Raw genomic sequence first — 12,680 nt, forward strand, 5'->3', positions numbered from 1 at the left:
TGATTGGTAGAATGAGACTGCAGGAAGAAGTAGGAGGTGACTGAAGAATGGAAAGATGTCGTGGTGAGTTACTTACTTGCAGTGGGATTGGAAAATGGATGGGTGACTGATAGGAGAAGATGAAAAGGATGACCAACCAGTGTTATGGTGACTCCAAGTAAAATGATAAAAGCTAAAAAGGGGAAGAGGTTTTAATTTCACCTTGTTTGTTTCTTTAGCTTAAACGTGCAATCCTTGGTTCACAGAAGATTTTGAATGGGAACTTTAGCCTAAACATAACAATTTTCCACTGTTTTCAATACTATATGTCCTTTCAATAGTATTTGTAATAATTCGGTGCTTTTAAATGCAAGCTTTAGGAATGTAGTCTTAACCATGAACTACTGCCTATTTTGGACCATGTATTTTGCAGTTGATCAATGTGCTTTACAAAGAAAGTGAATGGTTTTTGTGATATTTTGGTACCATGATGCAACTATTTGCTCTTAGCATTTGTTAACTAGATTCTTAGCAGTTGCTGGAGAAAACAAATCTAGATATTAAAAAGAAAAATCTTGTTCCACTATTCATATCTTAAAGTATGCTAGTGTAATGTGACCTAACTGAAAGACAAATCTAGGATTGTTGAAGATTTCAGTTTTTCAAGGAAAAAAAAATACTGCCACCAGTAAGTAAAGAACTCAGAGTCATAGAGATATACAGCATGGAAACAGACTCTTTGTCCAACTTGTCCATATCAACCAGATCCTGAATAAATCTAGTCTCATTTGTCCGCATTTGGCCCATACCCCTCTAAAAGTTGTAATTGTACCTGCCTCCACTACTTTCTCTGGCAGCTAATTCTATAAATGCACCACGCTCTGCATGGGAAAAAGTTGTTTCTTGGATCCTTTTTAAATCTTCCCCTCTCATGTTAAACCTATGCCTTGTAGTTTGAATACCCCACCCCAGGGAAAAGGCCTTGTCTGTTTACCCTATCCATGCTCCTTATGATTTTAGAAACATCTACAAGGTCACCCCTCAACCTCTGATGCACCAGCCTGTTCAGCCTTTCCCTATTGCTCAAACCTCCAACCCTGTCAGCAGCATTGTAAATCTTTTCTGAACCCTTTCAAGTTTCAAAACATCCTTCCTATTGCAGGAAGACCTGAGCTGCATGCGGTATTCCAGTAGTGGCATAACCGATTGTACTGTACTGCTACAGCATGGCCTCCCAACTCCTATATTCAGTACACTGACCAATAAAGGCAAGCATACCAAATGCCTTGTTCGCTGTCCTATCGACCTGTGATTTCACTTTCAAGGAACTGTGAACCTGCACTCTGAGTCCCTTTCTTCTGCAACACTCCCCAGGACCTTACCATTAAGTGTATATGCCCTCCTCTCCAAGAGGACTCGACGGGCCAAATAACCTGCTTCCACATTATGGGGATTCTATGATTCTAAAAAGTTGTAATTTTTCTTTTTCAACTGTTGTCATCAGCTGCTTAACAGTGGAATTTTTTTTGGTTTCAATTTGATTTATTGTTGTCACATATACCAGGTACAGTGACAAGTTTATTTTTCGTTTTGCGTATAGTGCAACAAATCATATAAAATAAAGTGTGTCAGGTCATAAAAGGAATACAGCTGCAGAGAAAGTGCAAAAAGAGCACATCAGCATTTAAACTTAAAATTCTAGTATATATTCCCTGATTTCTCATCCCTTCCTTGCCTTTCCAAATGCTGTGCTTCACATGTATCTAAATTAAACTCCATTTGCCTCTCTTCGGCCCAATGGCCCATCTGATCAAGATCCCATTGTACTCTCAGGTAACCACCTTTGCTGTCCACTACACCACCAATTTTGGTGTCTGTTGCGAACTTACTAACCTTACCTCCTGTGTTCGCATCCAATTCTCTTATATAAATGAGGAAAAGGAGTGGGCCCAGCACCAATCCTTGTGGCCCTAGTAAGCCATTCAGTTGTACCAAAGAAATGAAACTGGATGGATCGCCCAGCATCAACCTAGACACTGGAAGAGACAATGGCAGAAACAGCCCTGTCGACCGTGCAAACTCCTCCTCGCTAACATCTGGGGGTTCGTGTCAAAATGAGAAGAGCTGTCTCGCAGAATAGTCAAGCAACAGCCTGACACAGTCATACTCACAGAATCATACCTTACAAAAAATGTCCCAGACACTACTGTTGCCATCCCTGGATATGTCCTGTCCCACTGGCAGGACAGACCCAGCAGTGAGGGCAGCACAGCAGTATACAGCCAGGACGGTGTTGCTCTAGGAGTCTTCAACATTGACTCAGGACTCCCTGAACTCTTATGGCTTCAAGTTAAATGTGGGCAAGGAAACCTCCTGCTGAATACCACATACTGTCCTCCCTCAAGCTGATGAATCAGTACTCCTCCATATTGAGCAACACTTGGAGGAAGCGCTGAGGATGGCAAGGGCACAAAATGAACTCTGGTTGGAGGATTTCAATGCCCACTGCCAAGAGTGGCTCAGCAGCAGTAGTACTGATTGAGCTGGTCGGGTCCTCAAGGACGTAACTGCTAGACTGTGTCTGCGGCAGGTGGTGAGGGAACCAACAAGAGGGGAAGAACATACTTGACCTCATCCTTACTAATCTGTCAGCTGTGGTTGCATCTGTCCGTGACAGTATCAGTAAGAGTGACCACCACACAGTCCTTGCGGCGATGAAGTCCTGCCTTCACATTGAGAACAGCCTCCATCGTGTTGTGTGGCACTATCACCGTGCGAAATGGGACCGACTTCACGTAGATCGAGCAGCTCTAGATTGGGCATCCATGAGATGCTGTGGGCCATCAACGGCAGCAGAATTCTACTCTAGCACAATCTGTAACCTCATGGCCCGGCGTATGCCCCACTCAACCACTACCGTCAAGCCAGGGGATCAACCCTGGCTCAACGGAGAGTGGAGGCAGGCATGCCAGGAGCAGCACCAGGCATACCTGAAGATGAGGTATTCACCTGGTGAAGCCACCAAACAGGACTACTTGCATGCCAAGCAGCAAGTGATAGGCAGAGCTAAGCGATCCCACAACCAAAGTTCTGCAGTCTTGCCACATCCAGTCATGAATGGTGGTGGACAGTTAAACAACTGACTGGAGGAGGAGGGTCCACTAATATCTCCATCCTCAATGATGGAAGAGCCCAGCACATCAGTGCAAAAGATAAGGCTAAAATTTTTAGAGAAATCTTGAGGCAGAAGTGCTGAGTGGATGATCCATCTTTATCTCCTCCAGTGGGCCCAGGCATTACAGATACCAGTATTCAGCCAATTAGATTCACTCCACATGATATCAAGAAATGGTTGGCGACACTGGATGCTGCAAAGGCTATGGGCCCTGACAACATTCCGGGCATAGTACTGAAAACTTGTGCTCCAGAACATGTCGCTCTCCTAGCTAAACTGTTCCAGTACAGTTACAACTGTATATGCCCAACAATGTGGAAAATTGTCCAAGTATGTCCTGTACAGACAAAGCAGGACAAATCCAACCCAGCCAATTACTGCCCCATCAGTCTACTCTCTATCATCAGTAAAGTGATGGAAAGTGTCATCAACAGTAAGCACGCGCTTAGAAATAACCTGTTCAGTAAAGTCCAGTTTGGGTTCCATCAGAGCCACTCAGCCCTGGTTCAAACATGGACAAAAGAGCTCAATTCCAGACGTGAGGTGAGAGTTACAGCCCATAATGTCAAGGCTGCATTTGACTGAGTGTGGTATCAAGGAGCCCTAGCAAAACTGGAATCAATGGGTATTGGGGGCAAAAACTCTGGTAGTTGGAGTCTTACGTGATATTTAGGAAGATGGCGATGGTTGTGGGAGGTCAATCATCTCAGCTCCAGGACATCTCTGCAGGAGTTCTCCAGGGTAGTATCCTAGGCCCAACCATCTTCGGCTGCTTCATCAATGACTGTCCCTCTATCATATGGTCAGAATTGGGGATGTGCAATCATCAGTAAACAATGATCAGTACCATTTGTGATTGCTTAGACGATGAAACAGTCCATGTTCACATGCAACAAGATCTGGACGGTATCCAGGCTTGGGCTGACAAGTGGCAAGTGACATTCGCACCACATGAATGCCATACTATAACCATCACCAATAAGAAACAATCTAATCACTGTCCCTTGACGTTCAGTGGTATTACCATCACTGAATCCCCCACTGTCAACATCCTGGGGACTACCATTGACGAGAAACTCACCTGGACTCACCACATTAACAGAGTGGCTGCAAGAGCAGGTCAGAAGCTAGGAATACTGTGGCGACTAACTCACCTCCTGACTCCTCAAAGTCTGTCTGCCATCTACAAGGCACAAGTGAGGAGTGTGATGCAATTCCCCACTTGTTTGGATGAGTGCAGCCCCAACAACACTCAAGAAGCTTGACTCCATCCAGGACAGAGCCCGCTTGATTGGCACTGCATCTGCTCCCTCCACCACCGGTGCTCAGTAGTCGCAGTGTGTACTACCTACAAGATGCACTGCAGAAATTCACCAGAGATCCTCAGACAGCACCTTCCAAACCCACAACCACTTCCTTTTAGAAGGACAAGGGCATCAGACACATGGGAACACCACCACCTCCAAAGTTCCACTCCAAGCCACTCCCCATCCTGACTTGGAAATGGATTGCCATTACTTTACTGTCGCTGGGTCAAAATCCTGGAATTCTCTCCTTAATGACATTGTGGGTCACCCCACAGCAGGAGGACTGCAGTGGTTCAAGAAGGCAGCTCACCACCACCTTCTGAAGGGCAACTAGGGATGGGCAAGAAATGCTGGCCAGCCAACAAAGCTCACATCCCACAAATGAATATAAAATAAAAGTAAGAAATGTTAAAGGAAAAGTGTCCTAATTGTATATTTGAGGTTGTGCAGTACCATCTGAACTGGAATTGTAAATTTTTTTTCAGTTCTGAAAAGGCAAATGCTTAAATAATCAGAATTCAGGCTAAAAAGCCTTTGGTGAAGGAAGCTGGGAAATGGTGCCTACTGCACATTACAGATTTTGTGTGTAGTAATTATTTGCAAAATTCTAAAGTCTGCAAATAAAAAAAGTGACCTCAATTTGAAAGTGCTATTTAATTTGGCACGTTAGTGGCACATGGAAAGCACCAAGATCCTAGGTACATTTTTATAGTGGTGTATACTTTTGACCACAGACTTTAGACAATGATGTAATAGAATTTTTTTCATAATTTATGTTGAACTTTGACAAATAATTGGAGTGGGGAAAAGATGGAAAACTGATGTCAAGCTTTCATCTTTAGAATTTAAAGAAGGAGCATTTAGCTAGGTGGTGTTCAGCAGAAGTATCATGTGATCTCACATGCACCTGTATCCAGTCTCAGTCACAACTTTATTTAGATTGTGATGGGTTTCTTGAATAGGAAATCTTTAGGCATGTAGGGTTTTCATGCGTGTCAAAACTGGGTGACCAAAAGAGTTTTGGATTTTATTGCTTCAGCATAACCAGTCCCGCACCTCACGACTAACTTCTTTCAATTGTGAGCAAGAAGTTATCCATGCAATTACATTCTTTTCCTGACATTTTCCATGTGCGACAAAATTTGTTACTTTAAAACACTCGGTTTTGAGAGTTTTGTCATTTCTCTTTAAAATAAAGTTTTGTGTGATAATAGTTCTGAACGCAAAAGGACACAGACATCACCCATTTTGGCCATAGTTGTCTTTGTGAGTTAGAAGTCTCATGAGAATTGTTGGATAATAATAGAAGTGATTACTGTCTCTTTTTGAGATGTTAAACAGAAGATATGGTACACAAATGCTGACTAAAAGATCAATTTATCTGGTATAGTAGGAACTGCAGATGCTGGAGAATCTGAGATAACAAGGTGTAGAGCTGCATGAACACAGAAGGCCAAGCAGCATCAGAGCAGCAGGAAGGCTGATGTTTCGGGCCAAGATCCTCCTTTAGAAATGGGGGAGGGGAAGGGGATTCTGAAATAAATAGGGAGAGAGGGGGAGGCGGTTAGAAGGTGGATAGAGGAGAAGATAGGTGGAGAGGAGACAAACACGTCAAGGAGGTGGGGATGGAGCCAGTAAAGGTGAGTGTAGGTGGGGAGTTAAGGAGGGGATAGGTCAGTCCAGGGAGGACAAGCAGGTCAAGGGGGTGGGATGAGGTTAGTAGGTAGGGGTGGGGCTTGAGGTGGGAGGCGGGTTCCTTTATCCCTCAAATCTCGTTGATATATCAGACATTAATGTCTGCATTGAATATGACCAATCAAGGCAGCATAGTGGTTAGCCTGTCAGCATCAAGGACCTGGGTTCGATTTCTGCGTTGAGTTTGCACATTCTCCCTGTGTCTGCATAGGTTTCCTCCCACCAGTCCAAAGAAGTGCAGGTTAGGTGGATTGGCCATGCTAGATTGCCTGCAGTGTTTAGGGATTAGCTATAGGAAATGCAGGGTTACAAGGATGGGGTGGGTCGAGGTGGAATACTCAGAGTTGGTGTTGGCTCGATGGGCCAAATAACCTGCTTCCACATTATGGGGATTCGATAATTCTAAAAAGTTGTGATTTTTTTTTTCTTTTTCAACTGTTTCCATCAGCTTCTTAACAGTAGATTTTGTTTTTTCGTTTTGATTTGATTTTATTATTGTCACATATATCTAGGTACAGTGAAAAGTTTTGTTTTGCATGTAGTGCAAACAGATCATATAATGTAAAGTGTGTCAAGTAATAGAATAAAGCATACAATACTACACCTGCAGAGAAGGTGCAAAAGAGCACGCCAATGTTAAACTTAAAATTCTAGTATGTATTCCCTGATTAATCGTGGCTTCCTTGCTTGAATGGTGGAATTGCATTTGCTACTTTACTTTTTCTTTTCAGTACATGCGAGAATGGTCCCTAAAAAGTGTAATGTCTCCATTATTGCTGCAGACTTTTTGTTTAGACTTATGGAATGCAGACCTCAGGAAATGTATATTTCAGGATTGAATGTTTGTGTATTTCTTGCCGTCCAATCTCAATCAAGCTCAACCAACCTGCTGTTCTATTTCTGTAATTTTACTTTAAATTTGGAACCTCAGTTTTAGACTTACATTAATTCTAAAAGTAATATCATTATAGTTTAGTATTATTTCACTCTCTTTCAAAGATTAATTTGTCGTAAGACTGAATTCGCCCTGCCTCATTACATACAAGATCTAAAATAATTTATTTCTGTTAATCTTGTTTTTGCCTTTCTGTTTACTTTTTGGGACCTGCCATCATGTGATAAGTAAATATCAATGAGCGCAAGAGAATTTTAGAGATGATTTAGAAAATGAACACACACAGAAACGAACGGCAAATGTATGTTTTGCTTTCTCTATGGTTGCCAAGGTCGGCTTTCCCTTCAATGACAAAATATTGTCTTTTGCCACTCGTAACTCCGTCCCCTGGCTGTACAGGTATTCAGATTTTAGCAGGAATAACTAAATAATGAACAAATGTTATTCCTTGAAGATTATTTGCTTTAGCTCCTTGTGTTTTTAGTTTGGAATTATTTCAGACCATTTTGCAGTTTTCAACCAAACCTCAGACACTAATTTCTTTGTTACTTCCCACCAGATTTTGATGGGCAACCTGGCAAACCAAACAAAATGAATGACCGAGAAGAGAATATGGAGTGGAAACCACAGCAGCAGGCTTCACTAAGTGAGTGAAAAGAATCAAAAGTTTATAATTGCAACTAAAAGAAAAATGTTCAGTGTTTAACTTGGGATGTGAGAAAGTGAAGGAACTTGGAAAAATGCCACAGCATTCACGTGCTTTAGCATTCATCTTTTTGAGTTTTCTAAAATTTAGTGCCCAGTTTGCCTTGCAATTTTTAAAACTTCTTTCGAAGCAATCGTATTTCCTTTGGTGAGCCCCATATAAAAGAGGACTGTAAGAATGGTCCTGTTGTTATATTGTTTTCTTGGTGAGATTTGTAATGTATAGGTCATCGTCACAACTATCAATTTCAGTAGCACACGTACTGAGTAACTATATAGTCTATTGATTCTACACGTAGAGCAGAAACATTGCTTTTCATTAGAGTATTTTACTGAAACTTATATTGTTCAACCACAAAATGTTGAAATTGTAGTTCATAGCTGTAATTTACACTAATGGTTTCTTTAGATTGATGCTCGGCATCAACCTATTATTGAAAGGTATTGATCTTTGCCTTTCTCTTTAAACTGATGAAGACTGGCTTTTATACACTTTTGTAGAGAAATATTTCCTTTTATACACTTTTGTAGAGAAATATTTCCTGTGTGATTTGATTTTTGAAGTATATTTGAGTGTGGCAAGATCTCATAAAGCAGCACCGATCCATAAAATAAATCCTGGGCACAGTGGGCAGTTTTCTTTTTTATTTTGCATAATTTCTGAGCCAGAATGACAGCATGCAAGTCTGCTCCTTGGCTGGGTCATACAAAATGAGAATGTCCAAAGTTCAGTTTCCTCTCTGTATTTAGTAAGTTTATTTCAAAGCCTGGTGGTAAGCAGGGTTTTAGTTTGATCTCAGAGTTTGTCTTTGCAGGCAGCTGGAGTGATCCCAAATGGGTTTTCTGCTTCACACTGCTCCTGATCGTTTCTTTGTGTCTTGTTGGGAGTATGGATGTGTGTGGACCTCTGATCAGGGCCAGTATTGGGCTTTTTTTATGATATTGGTTTCATGTGAGTGCTGCACAATGCAGCGGCACTTAGGAATTTATTTACTGCTCATTCTTGAAATTAAGAATAATGCCACATACAATTGTGCTGTAACCTTGGGGAAGAAAAAATGAACAACCTGCACAATGCAATGCATGTTCACTGAGCACAGAACAAAATTGATTGTTGAGTTTTTGGAAGAGTCTGCTGGACTGTCAGTCATTCTAGACAAAGAATGCAGTTTAAAGGTGAGATCTCAAAGGGAACATAATTTAGATATGCTTCAAAAATTAATTAGATTGATCAATTGCTGTTTAGACTGAAAGTTTTGGATAGGATGCTTTTTAAAGCAGCAAGTTGCTTCTAAACGGCATGCTTTGACATAATCAAGGATTATTTCAAAAATATCTTAAAGTAGGTATGGATATAAAATATCTTGGCTGCAACTTGACTATTCCAAAGAAAACGAGCAGCATGGATCACATCAATGTAATATTGTCAGTTTTTGGTTATTCTTTCCTTTGACAACTTTGCTAAAATAAAGCAGTAACTGTGTTGTGAAGAACGATTTTCATTTTCAGTTTCAGGTCAGGATTTTTGGTGATATTATTCTGCAGCACAGTATTTTGATCTGAAATAACTTAATCACAGTATGACGATGGATAGTTAACCCTCTGAGTACTGAATGTCCTTTTGTCACTTTCTAAACACCCTTGCTCCAAAACTGTATGCTTATACAACTAACAGATTTTCATTAGAAACAATCCTTGAAGCATAGAACATTTCTGAATAAAGAACTAGTAATATGTTTTCATACTTGGTGCAGAAATGCTGGTATATTCCTAATAGATCAGACATATCTGTTCTTGAGAAATGAACATCTGCAGCAGGGGTAGCTTTGCTCCACTGATCACTAATTCTCAACTCGGAGCACATCACTATTTACAGAGAAATTAAGGTCCTTTCAGCAGACTTTTTATGGTTTCTTTAGTAATAAAGAAAGAATGAACAATGCCTGACATTTTAGGATAAGTTTCAATTTTACTTATCATTTTTTTTGTACTGAGTTATTTTATGATTTAACATATTAGAATTAAGGATGAGTTTGTCTGAGGCATAGCACTAAACTAAGGAGAGTTTTAACTAAATTGATGCAATTTGCTTATCTGGTTCACATATTCATAGTTACTGTGATAATAAAATCATCTTTGGAGAAAGATAAGATGTAGTTCAGCATAAAACTCATCATCCTACCACCAAAGGAAGGGAACAAACTTGAATAGATCTGAGTAGAGCGGAAGGGAGAGTAAAACCATGAGGAAGTATGTCATATAGTGTGCCTAAAAACAAAGTGTAATGATATATTTACAACAGATGATGGAATGAAGCTTATTAGGAGAAATTTTGAGATATAATGTCAACTCAGTGAGACAGCCCAAAGTAAATCCAGTCTAAAATAGAAGCTTGACAAACGAGGTGAGGTTTACCTGGTAATAATGTGCTTAGATAAAAAGTCTAAATCCTCTCTTTCCCAATCTTATTTGATGTCTCCACTGTGGAGGAATCGGAACTTTTAAATTTGTGTACTACATCAGAGGATGTACTTCCAAACTTAATACACTGTTTTTGCTGCACTGTGCAACTCCCACTCACTTGAGAAGACTGAACATTGATTTTAAGTTACCGTTTGCCAAATGCTTCCCATTTGTCTTGCACGTGTAATCCTGAGCTGTCGGCTCCTTGTTACTTGAATTCTCCGCCTTGCTGCCATTTTGACCTACTGCACTGTTCTCTGCAAGCTCAAGGAAGAACTCTTTAACCCTCAATTTTCATAATTTTAAACATTTTCCATATCTGATATAGCTAGTTGCCTAACATAAATTTTGGGATGGGTTTGTTGAGGGTGATGGTGCTTAAATTGCATTTTTCTTTTGAGTTGTTCAATCCTGCTATTTTGACAGCTGTCCTGTCTTGTCCATTTTTCATCCCCTCTTAATCCTTGTTGTACAAAACAGCATTTGCCAGTGAATTACACCTCTCATTTCTACTGATTTTGGCATGCATCTTTACTGCAGCATTGTGCTGTATCTGCAGCTGTAATACATATTTCATTTTTCTCCTCTTTTTGGCACTGTTGAATTTGTTTATATTGGAAAAGGAAAAATTGTGCTCAGAGCTCTAGTAAGAGCCAGTGGTATGTTGCTTAAGATTAACATAAGGTACTTCATGAAGTTAGTGGCTGGTATTTTTCAAAAATAAATGAAACTCTTGTTACTTGGCCATTTTTAATAAGAATTTTTTTTTAATCTTATCTTGCTGCACCTGAATAGTGAACAGCCACTGCATATAGTCTGACTCCTTCTTTGTTTCAGGGGCCTATATATGTGGTGCCTGTGGGAAGAAATACAAGTACTACAGCTGTTTCCGGGCACATGTGAGAGCACACCTAGGTACATGTTTAATTTTTTTAAGCATTTATTGGTTTAACCCTTTGAGTAGTGACATTTTTCTTTACAACTTTCTAAATGTGCGCATACAGTACTTTGTCATCTAACATCTCAAGCTTTGGCATTCAAATCCTAAATGCTATAAAGTAGAATTAGATGAATCTATGGAACCTGACAGCATTTCTTCTTTTGCACTGTTTATTTAATAAAATTAAAATGTTATAAGCCTTTTGCACATTTTGAAGCAAAACTGCTCCTCTAGTACTCAAAGGGTTAACTGCGATAATAGTGTAGCTTTGATATCCATCAGCCAGACTGTGTCAACATGGCATGCTGCAAGACATTTATTGTTCAGTTGTAAACATGCTGTATTTAAGTAGCTGTTACTCAGTACGTGCAATATCTTTTTATACATTTGTGAATATTGTTTGATGTAATGAATTATTGAGTATATTACTTATGGACAGTTTTTAGGCACACTATATGACTTTCAAATATTTCCTTTTCTAAAATTTCCTTTTCACAGAAAATGAAACTTCCTCTGCATCTGCTGAGAGCTCCCCACAAGCAAGTAAGTACTCCAAGTATCACATCTTCTTTGCTTATGGACCAAAGGGCCTGTTTCTGTGCTATTTAACTCCATGTTGATTTGTCACTACCATTTAAATATGAATAACTGACAGTATGGGAGGGTGGAGGAAATTGTCATGTCAGCTACAGTAATGTGTAAGGCCTTGGGCTTAAGGACAAGGAGCATTTAAAAAGTAGACATTTATGGGTGAATGCTGGAAGAAATTTTTTTGAATTTGCTGTTTACTTTAAAATAGGACTCAATCAACCAGATATTAACATAAATCCACTGAGCTTTGTAGAGTATCGGAAAAGTGGAAGACAGCACAAAGGACAAACCATTTCAGCAAATAATAGGACTGAAAGCAAGGAAGAGCCATGTATTTTTCAAAAGAAATAGTTCACAAAGCTGCAACATATGCACAGTCATTCAACCAAAACGGTTTTTGAGTTGGCTTTACTCTCCACTCAAACAAATAGCTCTAATTATATTTACCAACACTGCTGTTATATCCCTTAAACCGCTTTCTCTCAATCCATCTATTTGATTCAATTATTAATGTAGTTTCAAATTCAACCACTGAGCCTGGAAATGAAGGTCTCTGCCTCTGTGGAAATTTTGAATTTTAATCTTGTCTGGCCTTGTAAACCAGAGCCTTCAATTACAGAAAATAGTTTGCTTCTATCTCCTATCTAATATTTTAGTTTTAAACATTTTTACATCATGCTGATTTGGATGTGACATCGGGGATGCTTCTGCAGATGATACCAAAATAAGTGATGCAGTGGACAGCAAAGAGTACAACGGGACCTTGGTCAGATTGGCAAATGAGCCAAGAAGTGCAGTTAGAGTTTGTTTAAGATAAATGTGAAGTGCTACATTTTGGTAAGACGCATCAGGGCAGAACTTGTATACTTAATGGTAGTGTCTGGGGAGAGTTGCTGATCAAAGAGACTTTGCGGTACAGGCTCATAGCTC

General features: G+C 39.9%; 1 protein-coding gene across 9 annotated transcripts in view; it reads left to right on the top strand.

Annotated features, from left to right (window-relative positions):
* znf618 (zinc finger protein 618) overlaps nucleotides 1-12,680 on the top strand; it is a 228,833-nt gene that overhangs the window by 53,910 nt on the left and 162,243 nt on the right. For 7 of the 9 annotated variants that reach the window (XR_009442777.1, XR_009442776.1, XM_059638340.1 and 4 more), the window contains 3 exons: nucleotides 7,611-7,697; nucleotides 11,057-11,134; nucleotides 11,658-11,702. Coding sequence is in view for 7 of the 9 variants with exons in the window: in XM_059638340.1 (XP_059494323.1) it covers nucleotides 7,611-7,697; nucleotides 11,057-11,134; nucleotides 11,658-11,702 (210 nt within the window). In the remaining 2 variants the exon portion in view is untranslated. The remainder of the gene's footprint in view (nucleotides 1-7,610; nucleotides 7,698-11,056; nucleotides 11,135-11,657; nucleotides 11,703-12,680) is intronic. The other 2 variants (XM_048559197.2, XM_048559200.2) reach the window with 1 other exon arrangement.

This window comes from Stegostoma tigrinum, chromosome 29, assembly GCF_030684315.1.
Source record: "Stegostoma tigrinum isolate sSteTig4 chromosome 29, sSteTig4.hap1, whole genome shotgun sequence".
In the NCBI taxonomy this organism is placed as follows: Eukaryota; Metazoa; Chordata; class Chondrichthyes; order Orectolobiformes; family Stegostomatidae; genus Stegostoma; species Stegostoma tigrinum.